The 13,481-nt window shown below is 40.5% G+C and overlaps 1 protein-coding gene across 4 annotated transcripts in view; it reads right to left on the reverse strand.

Annotated features, from left to right (window-relative positions):
* The window catches only part of LOC144605592 (AMP deaminase 2-like), a 127,063-nt gene that overhangs the window by 22,505 nt on the left and 91,077 nt on the right, over positions 1-13,481 (reverse strand). For all 4 annotated transcript variants that reach the window (XM_078421025.1, XM_078421024.1, XM_078421026.1 and 1 more), the window contains exons 11-13: positions 5,510-5,641; positions 3,211-3,374; positions 1,766-1,892 (exon numbers count right to left, since the gene is read on the reverse strand). In XM_078421025.1, the coding sequence (XP_078277151.1) occupies positions 1,766-1,892; positions 3,211-3,374; positions 5,510-5,641 (423 nt within the window). The remainder of the gene's footprint in view (positions 1-1,765; positions 1,893-3,210; positions 3,375-5,509; positions 5,642-13,481) is intronic.

A 13,481-nucleotide genomic window follows, 5' to 3' on the forward strand; every position in this document is an offset into this window, starting at 1 on the left:
AAGGGATTAAAAGTACCATTAGCAAATTTGCAGATGATACTAAGCTGGGGGGTAGTGTGAATTGTGAGGAAGATGCAATAAGGCTGCAGAGTGACTTGGACAGGTTGTGTGAGTGGGCGGATACATGGCAGATGCAGTTTAATGTAGATAAGTGTGAGGTTATTCACTTTGGAAGTAAGAATAGAAAGGCAGATTATTATCTGAATGGTGTCAAGTTAGGAGGAGGGGGAGTTCAACGAGATCTGGGTGTCCTAGTGCATCAGTCAATGAAAGGAAGCATGCAGGTACAGCAGGCAGTGAAGAAAGCCAATGGAATGTTGGCCTTCGTAACAAGAGGAGTTGAGTATAGGAGCAAAGAGGTCCTTCTACAGTTGTACCGGGCCCTGGTGAGACCGCACCTGGAGTACTGTGTGCAGTTTTGGTCTCCAAATTTGAGGAAGGATATTCTTGCTATGGAGGGCGTGCAGCGTAGGTTCACTAGGTTAATTCCCGGAATGGCGGGACTGTCGTATGTTGAAAGGCTGGAGCGATTGGGCTTGGATACACTGGAATTTAGAAGGATGAGGGGGGATCTTATTGAAACATATAAGATAATTAGGGGATTGGACACATTAGAGGCAGGAAACATGTTCCCAATGTTGGGGGAGTCCAGAACAAGGGGCCACAGTTTAAGAATAAGGGGTAGGCCATTTAGAACGGAGATGAGGAAGAACTTTTTCAGTCAGAGAGTGGTGAAGGTGTGGAATTCTCTGCCTCAGAAGGCAGTGGAGGCCAGTTCGTTGGATGCTTTCAAGAGAGAGCTGGATAGAGCTCTTAAGGATAGCGGAGTGAGGGGGTATGGGGAGAAGGCAGGAACAGGGTACTGATTGAGAGTGATCAGCCATGATCGCATTGAATGGCGGTGCTGGCTCGAAGGGCTGAATGGCCTACTCCTGCACCTATTGTCTATTGTCTATAAAGGGTGAAATCGATTTGGCAATAATCCGTTCCAAAAATGTTCAACTTTCCAAAGCAGGACGCAGAATTATCCACTACATTTTTCACTATCGAAGGTATCACAAAATGCTGGAGTAACTCAGCGGGTCAGACAGCATCTCTGGAGAGAAGGAATGGGTGACGTTTCGTCAGACTGATGTCGGAGGGACGGGACAAAGAAAGGATATAGGTGGAAACAGGAAGATAGTGGGAGAACTGGGAAGGGTCCCAGCAGCCCCCTCCCAGTTCTCCCACCGTCTTCCTGTCTCCACCTATATCCTATCTTTGTCCTGCCCCCCGACATCAGTCTGAAGAAGGGTCTCCATCATTTTGTGATACCTTCGATTTGTACCAGCATCTGCAGTTATTTTCCTACATCTTTTTCACTATGATTATAGTTAATTTAAATTGGTCTTTAAATTAACTTATGATATTCAGCATCTTTTTATTTGTCAAAATATTAGCACAGCAGCCTGATCACAATAGTGATCAGAACAACCTACACAAGAAAGATTCAAATTGAACAGAAAAAATTACATAAGTGATAAGAGACTTACTTCTCTCCAACAGATATTATTTACATCAAACAAAATAAAGACATTTAAAAAAACGGTGGAGCTGTAAAAAATCAACATTGGTTCTAACTAAACAATATTCCAATTAAACTGGAAGTAACTGGATTTTTTAATGAGAAGCACAATGCAAAGTTAACACAAGCAGTTGTTTCTGTTCCATTTCCTCTGGTAAATCTGAATAATAGCCAGCGTCCCACTATTTTTAATTTACTCACATGCTGAAGGAACAGATGAAGCTCTGGGTGACTGCGAGGATTAATTGTCGCTTCAAAAATGGGGATAAATATGTTCTCCAACATATCTTGGAAGTTGCTCAGCTGTTTCTTTGTATGGAAGACATCGCTGAAAGCAATTGAATGCCAAGTCAAATAACTCATCGTTTCATTGATTCCACAGCATCCATTATCTCAGCAGACAGGTTAGATTTATACCAAAGCAATTATCCCAAATGGATTTAAACAAAGTAAAAGGTTGACTTTAAGTACATAATCAAATGCTTATTAATGTTCCTCTAAGACAGATCAGAAGTTGAACCCAATATGTCTCTTGTGCACAGCAGCTCTTAAAGCTGAATGATGTCCAAGTTCATGCTGTGAACAGATTACAAATTATTAATTGAGATAAAGATGGAAAGCTGAACCTGAAGAGCCATTTTGTCTTTAGAATTCGTTTGGATTTGGCTGGCAATAAGTCACTCAATAAATGCATCCAAATAAAATATTATATACGCAAAGCTCACTTACACCATTGACCCCAGCTTGGTAAATGCTGAATTTTCTACATAATTACCAAAGAGCTGTGATGAACAATTTCCCTTTTTACAGGTTTCAGCTACATGAACATTTTGCTGGGATAGCAGAGTGAAGCAGGAGGTTTAATTCTCCTTCCCATTTCTACACAGATCTTTCTGCCCTTGGTCTCCTCCATTGTTAGAGTGAGGTTAAACGCAAATTGGAGAAACAGTATCTCATATTTCGTTTGGACAGCTTACAGCCCAGTGGTATGAATATTGATTTCTCTCGCTTCAGGTAGCCCCAGCATTCCCTCTCTTCTATCCCTCACCTACCCAAGTCGCACTCGCTTCTCACTTTCACCCTACAAACAGCTTACAATGCCCTGTTTCCTTTATCATCGTTACTTTTTTGCACATCTTTCATTCATTGTTCTTTATCTCTCCACATCACCGTCTATATCTCTCGTTTACCTTATCCCTAACCAGTCTGCAGAAGGGCCTTGACCCAAAACGTCACCCATTCCTTCTCTCCAGAGATGCTGCCTGTCCAGCTGAGTTACTCCAGCTTTTTGTGTGTATCTACAGCTTCTTCCCTTCCATAAGCCAAGGGCACAATCCTGATCTTCTAACTTACCCCATTGTGGACATTGGACTTTTTCTCTGGAACTGTTATGCTACAATACTTAAAAACTACATTCTGCACTCTGGTATGGTTTCTTCACTCTAGCTGTTCTGCCTGTGTTTGGCTTGATAGCTTTTCATTCTATCTCGGAACAAGCGTCAGTACTGAACCAATACTAATACCAATATTCCACCTTTGGGGTCCACGTCGATGTTAGTTTCACCTTTATCGAATCTGGTTGGACTGATGCAAGATAACGGTGACTTAAAAATAAATGTTATCTTTGAGCAGATAATGATACTTACAAAAGCCGTGGCACCTGCACTAGCCAGCAGACATTGTTGGAATAGACTTTGTGCATCACTGCCCACTTTGCTAGTCGGTCCCATTCATCCCTGGTGCGACCATAGATGGACAGGCGCAATTCTGCATTCTGGTACTTGCTTTCCTCGAGATCTTCCATCACCTCCTGCAGAGTACAAGATTGAAACAGTTTTTACAGTTAATAGATGTTTTCAAGTCGGTTCATTCATTCAACACTGCAAATAAACCAGCACTTGAGGCCACCCTGACAAACAATTCAAAGGTAGACACAAAATGCTGGAGTAACTCAGCGGGACAGGCAGCATCACGGGAGAGAAGGAATGGGGGATGTTTCGGGTCTGAAACGTCACCCATTCCTTCTCTCCCGAGATGCTGCCTGTCCCGCTGAGTTACTCCAGCATTTTGTGTCCACCTTCGATTTTAACCCGCATCTGCAGTTTTTTTCTTACTGACAAACAATTCTGTGGATTACAAGTAGAAACAAAGAACTGCAATGCTGGTTTATAGTAAAGATAGACACAAAGTGCTGGAGTAACTCAGCGGGTCAGGTAGTTTCTCCACAGATATTGCCTGACCCACTGAGTTACTCTCACATTTTGTGTCTATCTATGGATTACAATGCTGCTTTGGTACACGGTGCAAGATGATGTCTTGGAGTGCAATTATCCCTTTCTCCCTTCCCTCCCTCTTTGCATGGGAATGTCTGACTAACACCCGAGATTCTTCTAGCACAGATAAAGAGTTTAACACAAGAAGATTAACTTCATAACTCAGCACTTCATGTATTCTGATCCCCTATCAGATCTATTAATTTCTGCTACAAATTTGTCTGCATTCCTTTTTCATACAATGGGTAGCAAGGTTAGACACAAGACACACTATACTTTATCACCTGAAAAGGGCAGGGTTTTCTTTACTTTATAAACGGCACTATAGGTTTCCATATGTTTTAGTTGCTCTACTGGCAACTAAAATTTGAACCAAACCCAAGATCAGATTACAATCAACAATTTACATTAAGCAAATATGTGACATGGATTTAAATTCTGTGTAGGTCCAAAGCCATATCGCAAATAGATCATTAAAGATTAAAATAATTTAACGCACATGTATTGCTAAAAGGTCAAAAAGTTGGTCATACATCTAATTTCAAGGCCGAATCAATCCCATTAAAAGCTATAAATGAGCAGTCTGGGAAATGTTTAGCTTCTTCATTTCTGTTCCAACCCAGCATAGACTCAATGGACAATTTGAAAACATAGCACACATGGGAAATGCCCATTTCCAAGTGGAACTCTGACTCCCAACCAAGGATAGAAACTTAGTCACAGAACCAAAAATTTGGCCAAATACTATTTTTCTTGGAGCAGCAGTGTTCCAAAATGGAAGATAATTTTCAGCCAATCTTAAACAGATTTAGTTTCAAAATACTTAGGCACTGTATATACAATTTAATTTAAGATTTTTTTTTAAATCTTGTTTTCAAGAGAGTTAGATTTAGCTCTGAGGCCTAAAGAAATCAAGGGGTATGTGGAAAACGCAGGAACGGGGTACTGATTTTAGATGATCAGCCATGATCATATTGAATGGCGGTGCTGGCTCGAAGGGATGAATGGCCTATTCTTGTACCTATTTTTCTATGTTTCTACCAGAAACAAATTATCCTGATGGTGCTCATTATCTTTTATTTTTACATTTATAATCTGTATCCTTCAATTCAATTTCTAAAACATCTGCTCTCAGAAACAACAACTTTCTGTTTGGCAAGACCTCAGAAAATGTATTTTAGTTCACTACTGCTATTCAAAATATGTTATTCCTTCAAATATATTGGATTGGAGTGAAACAGGAGATATAGACAGAGATTGTCAAGGGATTATCCGTACATTAATGTCTTGATCTCAAATCTTGTCATTGGATGCAGTTGAGTTAAGGCCAGTTATTGCCAAGAAGGGAAAAAGTAATTGATGACTTACCTGCATCAATTATTGATGGAACTAGTATCAAGTAACAAACTTGTATTTAAAAAAAGGGGTGAAATAATAAACTAATAAAGATAATCATGCACAATATATAATACTTTGCTCAAAAAAATAGAACCAGAATCATTTGTTTCTGGTAGAAGATTACAAAAATATCTTGAGAATTAAATGATACATACAGTGCCCAAGAACTCTGAAACTACATCTGTTTAAGATTCAGAAAAAACGATCTTCCATTTTGCAACACTGCTACTCGAAGTAATATTCTTACATACTTGACTGCCACTGTGATTCTTACCTTTATAATGTGACCAAAGTACTTGCCACCAATATAATTGTCAGTTTTGATGAAAATCTCACGAAGAATTGATTCTCCAATCGGGTTGTACTTAGCATTGAATTTATCGAACCGATGGAATGTATTCCGATCCTAGGATAGAAAAGCCAACATTTAGGAGGTCAAAACCAGGATCTGCAGGTAGGGAACGAAAATATTAAACATCCTACCCATCTACCAATTTTCTAATCACAGCTGCGTTATCCATACAGCATCCCAAGGAAAGATAAACATAAATAACTAGGAGCAGTCTGGATATCACAGTTATTTTTTAGTTTCTCCCCGGGGGAGCTCTATGCACCGATAAACAGAACTGCTACTGACATCTCTGTTGAGGAGAGGCAGAAAGCAAAACCACAAAACACACAAGCAACAGAAAGATAAAAGATAAATGCCATTCACATCTGCAAAATGCTGCAACAATTTTTAAAAACCTTTGTTTTTGCGTAAAAAGGCAATGAAATAAAACCGTTATTCAAATTTGGACAAAAAAAATTAAAGTTAACTGGAAAATAGCAATTTTATATTACAGTCGTCATATCCAATTCTACTGTTAAGTAAATTATTAATGCCAACTGCTTGAATTGTAAAAATGATCTGTAATCAGTTTTCTGGATTTTAACTAACAGAAAGACTTACTAAGTTGAAAGGAGTACTGATATCTTACCTCCTTTCTTACTGCAACATATTATAGTGTCAGCTCAGAAATAATAATTGAATCATGTTTACAGCTGCATCTTTATTGTTGCCTTGTCATAATCCAACACGAGAGTTTACTCATTAGTCCTCTAGAATCCACTGGCATTGACCTCCACTGACTTCCATAGTTTCCGGTGCCTCGATCACCCAATACATTTTACAATTTCAGCTAAATCCAGGTTCAACGTTACTTTCACTTCACACGGGAAATTTCATTTCTAAAAATAAAGTCTGAAATGTTTCCAGACGTGACCTCCTGCAAAATTACAGCATTCAGCGTCAAAAGCATCCTGGCAGCAATTCCACCCATTCTATTGTGTTACTAAAGCAAAATATAGCCCTTACATTTTAGTTCAACATCTTTAGTATTCAATGCTACTGCTCAAGAAATGTTTATTCCAAAGAAACATTTTTTCCCTGAAGAAAAATCCTCCATTTTACAAAAAGATAAGACTGGCTTCACTAGTACAAGCAACATTTACAGCTACTAACATGAAACTTGTCTCTATTATCTTTGAAAATAAATGCAGGTTATGTGAGCATTTTGACAAACACCTTCATTCAATCAACAAAGGTGACCCTGAGTTCATATCACGTCATTTTAATTCTCCGTGTGATTTCAACTTGGACTTCTATCTTTGGCCTTCTGTACAGTTTCAACACATTCTGATAAAAGCTTGAGAAACTGCTTCATTATCCATCTGGATATGTTGTAGTCCTTGGGGCATATGATATCATCATATTTCCCATCTTTCTTTGCAACATAAAAAAGAGGCAATTTGGCCCATTGAGACCATTCAGGCTTTCAGTGCAATCTTATTAATTGTATCTTCCCTGTAATCTATTCTCACACTCGCTCATTAACAGCACCATCCCAATCACCAACCACCCACCTGCAGTACGGTAATTACCAGTGTCCAATTATCCCCAGAAACACCAAGTCTTTCAGTAGACGGCAAGAAATCAGAACTTCTGACAAATCCCACAGAATTAAAGGGAATAGGTACAAACTCCACAAATAGTAGGGATGATCAGAATCGGACTCAAGTCATTGGATCAATTCTTTTCTCTCCATGAATACGACTTGATCCAGTAGGTACTCCTGGATACTCGTTGGTCTCAGGTTTCCAACAACTACTACGTTCTGCATCTACAGCTCATAGATCCAACATTTCTTTCTTTCTTCCCCTCCCTCTCTCACTAACTGCTCCCATTTCTCTATTAAATACATGCCACCAAAAGCACTGTGTCACCTTACTGTGGCCGATCCACCCATCAACCCGCATCACTTTCGAACGGGGAACCTGAGCACCTGGAAGAAACACGTGCGATTTCAGGAGGAGCTGCAAACACCACGCAGACAGCACCAGCGGTCAGGATTGAACCTCGGTCACTGGAGTTGTGAGGCAGTAGCACTACTAGCTGTGCCACTATGCCGCTTACCATGTATTTATAGTACGATTATCAAGAATTGTATGAGAAAAAGAATTTCACTGTACCTAGGTGCATGTGATAATAAAGTACCATTGACCCATTAATAGAATTGTAACATAATTCAAGTACAGGGTAAGCATAAAATAAGCTGAAGCAGGAAGAAAAGAAAATGTAAGGGAAGGTCTAAGAGTGGCAGGAGAGACTAAATGACAAAGGAGGTCATGGTGTCAGCGCAAGATAGAGAAACTAAAGATTGGTTCAGATGAGGTGTAGACAAATCTTACAATATATAGGAAGGAACAGCAGATGCTGATTTAAACCAAAGATAGACACAAAATGCTGGAGTAATTCAGCGGGACAGGCAGCATCTCTGGAGAAAAGGAATGGGTGCGTTTCAAGTTGAAATCATTCTCCCGCTGTTACTCCAGCAATTTATGTCTATCTTACAATATTGAAAATAATCCAGGTCATCTTGATCCAGGTCATCTTAATCCACTCATCTACTTGATTCGAGACCTCAACTTTTAAGCAGCTCCTCATCTTTATTGATTTCACAATATCAACCTAGGACTGATCAACCTAGAGATTTCAATGACATAGCTGATCTCCCAGACAGACTGGGCTGCAAGCAGTGACTGGGCCTCAAATGGAAGATCTGCAGATTCCAGTCCCCAGCACATAATCCTCCAACATTTTTGCCACCTCCAACGGGATCCCATCACTCGCCACATCTTCCCATCTCCACCCCTTTCCGCTTTCCAGAGACCGTTCCCTCCGCAACTCTCTAGTCAACATCCCACTTAAACCAACCCCCTCCCAAAGTACTTTCCCCTGCAACCGCAGGAGATGCAACACCAGGAGATGCCTCTTCCTCCCCCCCTCGACTCTGCATCACCTGAAAAGACTATCTGGGTTCTTGGACAGAGGTTTACCTGCACCACCTCCAAACTCATCTACTGTATCCATTGTTCCAGATGTGTTCTCCTATACATCGGCGAGACCAAGCGCAGGCTTGGCGATCGTTTCGCTGAACACCTCTGCTCAGTCCGCCTAAACCTACCTGATCTCCCGGTTGCTGGACACTTTAACTCCACCCCCCCCCCCATTCCCACACTGACCTTTCTGTCCTGGGCCTCCTCCATTGTCAAAGTGAGGCCCAGCGCAAAGTGGAGGAACAGCACCTCATATTTCATTTGGGCAGCTTATACCCCAGCGGTATGAACATTGACTTCCAACAAGTAACCCTTGCTTTCTCTCTCTCTCCATCCCTCCCCCTTCCCAGTTTTCCGACCAGTCTTACTGTCTCTGACTACATTTTATCTCTGTTTGCTTTGTTGTTACCTTTTCCCAGCTAACAATGATCTATTCTACATTTTCTATGATTTCTATTCCCTTTGTCCTATTTTCACATCTTACCCTTTATATCTGTGTATTTCCCTCTCCCCCGACTCTGTCTAAAGAAGGGTCTTGACCCGAAACATCATCTATTCCTTCTCTCCAGAGATGCTGCCTGCCTAGCTGAGTTACTCCAGCATTTTGAGTCTATCCCCAGAACCTCAATGGCCTTCTGACACCTTGTTGCTTTCAAAGGCATTTTTAAACCATCTCCAAAGATTACAACTGTTAAAAACATAGTTTAGAGACATCTCAAATAATTAAAATATTCAAAAATAATCAAATTTACTTCAAAATACCTTTAATTACTAAAGTTTAAAGAAGATATAAAACAATAAAAACAATGGAACTACAGACCTGAACTCACCACATTAATCACCAACCCTTACCATGACTTACTGATCACAATGCCCCATATCGCTAATCAAATCCCAAATTGATGATCAGCAGACTACTACTAGCTCTTCCTACTAGAAGAGCAGATCTCTCAGCTTACTGAAATAACCATATGCTCTGCTGATTAGCTGTTTTCAAGAATATAAAATTTCCAATCAATGTACTTTCACAACCAAGTCCCACAACAAAAGATCCCTGCCTAAAAATTTAATGGCACTGCACTGCCTTTTTCAGTCATATGAAAGTCAAAGTTTCCCAACGTGGAGTGTGATTAGCTGGGATTTAAGTTCCAATTGTCTAATTCTGGAAACTGGTCTCCATCGGTCACAGTTTACACCAATGTTTACCAGCTACTTTGCACATTGGCCAGTATTGCTTAGGTAGCATGGATCCAAAGGGTGTATGTCATGGGGCACTCAGTATCCCACAAGGCTTTCAGAGTGCTGCCTGCTCTGGAGCTATGGCATTTACAGGATGCCTCATTTCTGTAGGTCTCAGCCTGAGTTTGGGATTCTAATCCAGCTAAATCTGCACCTAAGTGATGGACTTACCAACTCTCCTACTGGCCCTCCTATCATCAGTTCTAAAATCCAATCCTCCATTCTCTCCACCATTTTAAAAACACAAACCTTGTTCAACTCTCTTGCATCCCCTCCATCCATCAATCAGTTCGACTACAAATCACTTCATCCAAACTCCTCACGGAAACGTCACCTATTCCTTTTCTTCAGAGATGTCGCTTGACCCGCCGAGTTACTGCAGCATTTTGTGTCTATCCCCACGGATACAACCTGCCTCTCCCAACTAAACCCTTTCTTGCCTGCACAGCCAGAAGGCTTTGACCACATGAAACAAATCCACCCACCATCGTTCAATCACAGACTCCCAGTTTACTGACCCCTCCCAGGGCTCACTGATCATGATCCTCCAACTAGCACCCAATACCCCACGTTAACAAATCGTTACCCCTGACATCACTTCCAAACTAAAGCAATGCAAGCCAACACCAGTTTTCTCTGCCTTGTAACAGTGCCTGGACCTAGCATATATTTAATCCATTTTCCTTCTCCTGGTCTGCACTGACACAGCAAGCAAAGGAAAAGGTCATCCTGAGTGTAAACCCAATTCAGTCACAGCTAACACCATGACCGTCAGGCATTACTGATTATCCAGATGTAGAACCCACAACTAGAACTGTTGCTGCTGTGCTGCGGAGCAACCAACTTGTACAAACAATTTAGTTTAGTGATACATTGCAGAAACAGGCCCTTTGGCCCACCGAGTCTGTGCCGAGCAGCGATTTCCTGTACACAGGCATGAGAATGAGGTAAAAAAACAGGAAAAGAGCAGACCGCTTGCGCGAGACGTACAACGGGGGTCAAAAAATTGGAAAATTTACGCAAAATTATCAGTTTCAAGCCTCTTTTAGTGCATTTCAAAGTAAAAACAGACATTACAAGATAATGTGAATATGTCACTGTACACTAATAACATTTAGAAGTAAATTCGCACATTAATTGATAATCAGCCCAAAAAGGTGGTAATTGGCTTTTCTGCTGTGTTTTATATTTTAACCCTGTCTTAATTAATTTAGTTATATTATATAATCTTGCACTTAAATTTAATATTTACTCATAATAGTTCCACCACTGATTTTCTGGCACTCTTGGTTCCAGAGCTTTGCTGCTTTATCCAGCAGGCCAAGGAAGTCGGCTATGGGGATAGATTTACTGACTCCAGCTGGGCTGGAGTTGCAGAGCCCCGGCCGCAGGTTGCAAATTCAACCCATCGATTGGCCGTGGAAGTCCCGATGAGGTCGAGATTGGCTGCCGTGCCCAGCCTAGGTGCCACATTGTCGGGGAGACTTCCAGGGCATCGGGAGATTTCTTGCGGAATCTAGCAGCTGAATTGACAAATTGGCCGTGGAAGTTCTGATGAGGTCGAGATTGGCTGCCTTGCTCAGCCTAGGTGCCACATTTCCGGGGAGACTTCCAGGGCGCGCGGGGGGATTTCCCGTGGAACCCCTAGCGACCTCTAACGGAACCCTAGTGTTCATTACAAGTCTATACATCGGTTTTTTTCCTTTCTTTTTTTCGATCCGATTTCTCCGTTTATTTGGCAAAGTGAAAAACGCAGAAACCATGCAAAAAGCGCGGAAAATGGATTTAAAAAACGCGGAAATCCGTGGAAAATTCACATGCCTGTGTACACTAACAGTATCCTACACACCAGGCACAATTTTACCTTTTTTTAATACCAAAGCCAATTAACTTACAAACCTGTACGTCTTTGGATTGTGGGAGGAATCCAGAGCACCTGGGGAAACCCACGCGGACATGGGGAGAACGTACAAATTCCACACAGATAACACCTGTAATCATGATCGAACCTGGGTTTCTGGAGCTGTAACGCTGCAACTCTACGGCTGAATCATTGTGCTGCCCCACCCCTAATATTTCTCGGCAGCAAATAGTTAGATCAGGAATTAGTAATTAAATGGCTTGAAATCAGAGAGTTTACGTTTATATAAAAGCCTGAGACAGATCAAAAATCAAAAGCTCAGAGGTTCTGGAAGTGACTGAGCTGATAAGAAACCAAATAGATTGTGATTGAAGTTGACGGCATCCGATGTGAGAAAGTAAATTTCTTTAACTACATTTATTGGTACAAAAACTGACAGAAAGTTAGGCAATAACCTATTGAGCCATGCTTATTGATTTACTCCAGTTGATATAATAGCCTGGATTTTACAGTCAGTAGCAAAGTAATGTTTCTCGCCTTCGACTTTGTAAATAAGTTTTTGTATGCTTTAGATGACAAAGTTCAATTCTGGCCTGAATTTGTTGCATTCTTCAGGGAACTTAAATCATTAAAGATTTAGATAGTTCTGAATGAACGTCATTTTTGACAGAAAGAACATAAATATATTCAGAAACAGACGATTCAGCCCTGCATGCCTGTTCCATCTTTCAAGAACATTGCTCAGCTTTAATGTCAGCATCGCTGGATTGCAGGGTGCTAGTTATAGAAAGATTGGATCAAGTTTATTTTCCTTGAGCACAGAGAAATGACCTGATAGCGGTATATAAAATTATGAGGGATTACAAGAGTCATGGATAGGGTATTATAATAAAATATTTTCCCCGTGGTATGTCTGAAACAAAAGGGCATAGGCTTAAGGTGAAAGGAAGGAGGATAAAAGATTTTTTAAAAGACACAAAATGCTGGAGTAACTCAACAGGTCAGGCAGTTTCTCTTTAGAACCTAATTGGGTGACATTTTGGGTCAGGTTGGATCAGGATTAGAGGGGAAAGCTACAAAAAAAACAGCGAATTGAATCTGAAACCTTGCCTTATAGCTAAACGCATTAACGTTCAGCTTTAATTAATGAAAGTTTTATAGAATGAAGTTCTGACTAAACATGAGATAACTGATAGCAATCCCAAAATCATTCAATGGAAAATCAGAACTAAATAAGTTTGAAATAAAATTAGAATTTCCCACAAAAACTAGGAGTTTAAGTACAGGGTGCATGCCTCCGAAATTCATTCCACTGACTTCAATAGACCATATTACAAACTATATATTTAGGTGTTACTCTATGCATTGAAGGTTTGAAGAAGATCTAGACATCAATACTATGAATGTTAAGTTATCCTTGGATGTTACAGGATTTTTTTTTTTTACTGAACCCATTAATTTGGTTTTCTCTTCAAGCCCTGTAATTGTAACCATGATGTACGAAGATTTTTGAGCCAAAAGGAATCCCCTTATAGCAAGTAAATTGTTCCTCCTGTACAAATAGTCTTTTCACAGATTAATTGAGGATGGTATATTTTCCCTCCCATCCTCACCCACCCCAAATTCAATTTTGACCCTCAGAAAAGCCAATCAAATCAGATGGATTAAAAATAAGTTGGTTTAAAAAAAGGACCAGGAACACATCTAGGGCACGAGTACTTACTATTCATAGTACTGAGGCTTGAGTCTCCTTCTCCTTTCACAGGGA

The sequence above is a fragment of the Rhinoraja longicauda genome, chromosome 24, assembly GCF_053455715.1.
Source record: "Rhinoraja longicauda isolate Sanriku21f chromosome 24, sRhiLon1.1, whole genome shotgun sequence".
Classification (NCBI taxonomy): domain Eukaryota; kingdom Metazoa; phylum Chordata; class Chondrichthyes; order Rajiformes; family Arhynchobatidae; genus Rhinoraja; species Rhinoraja longicauda.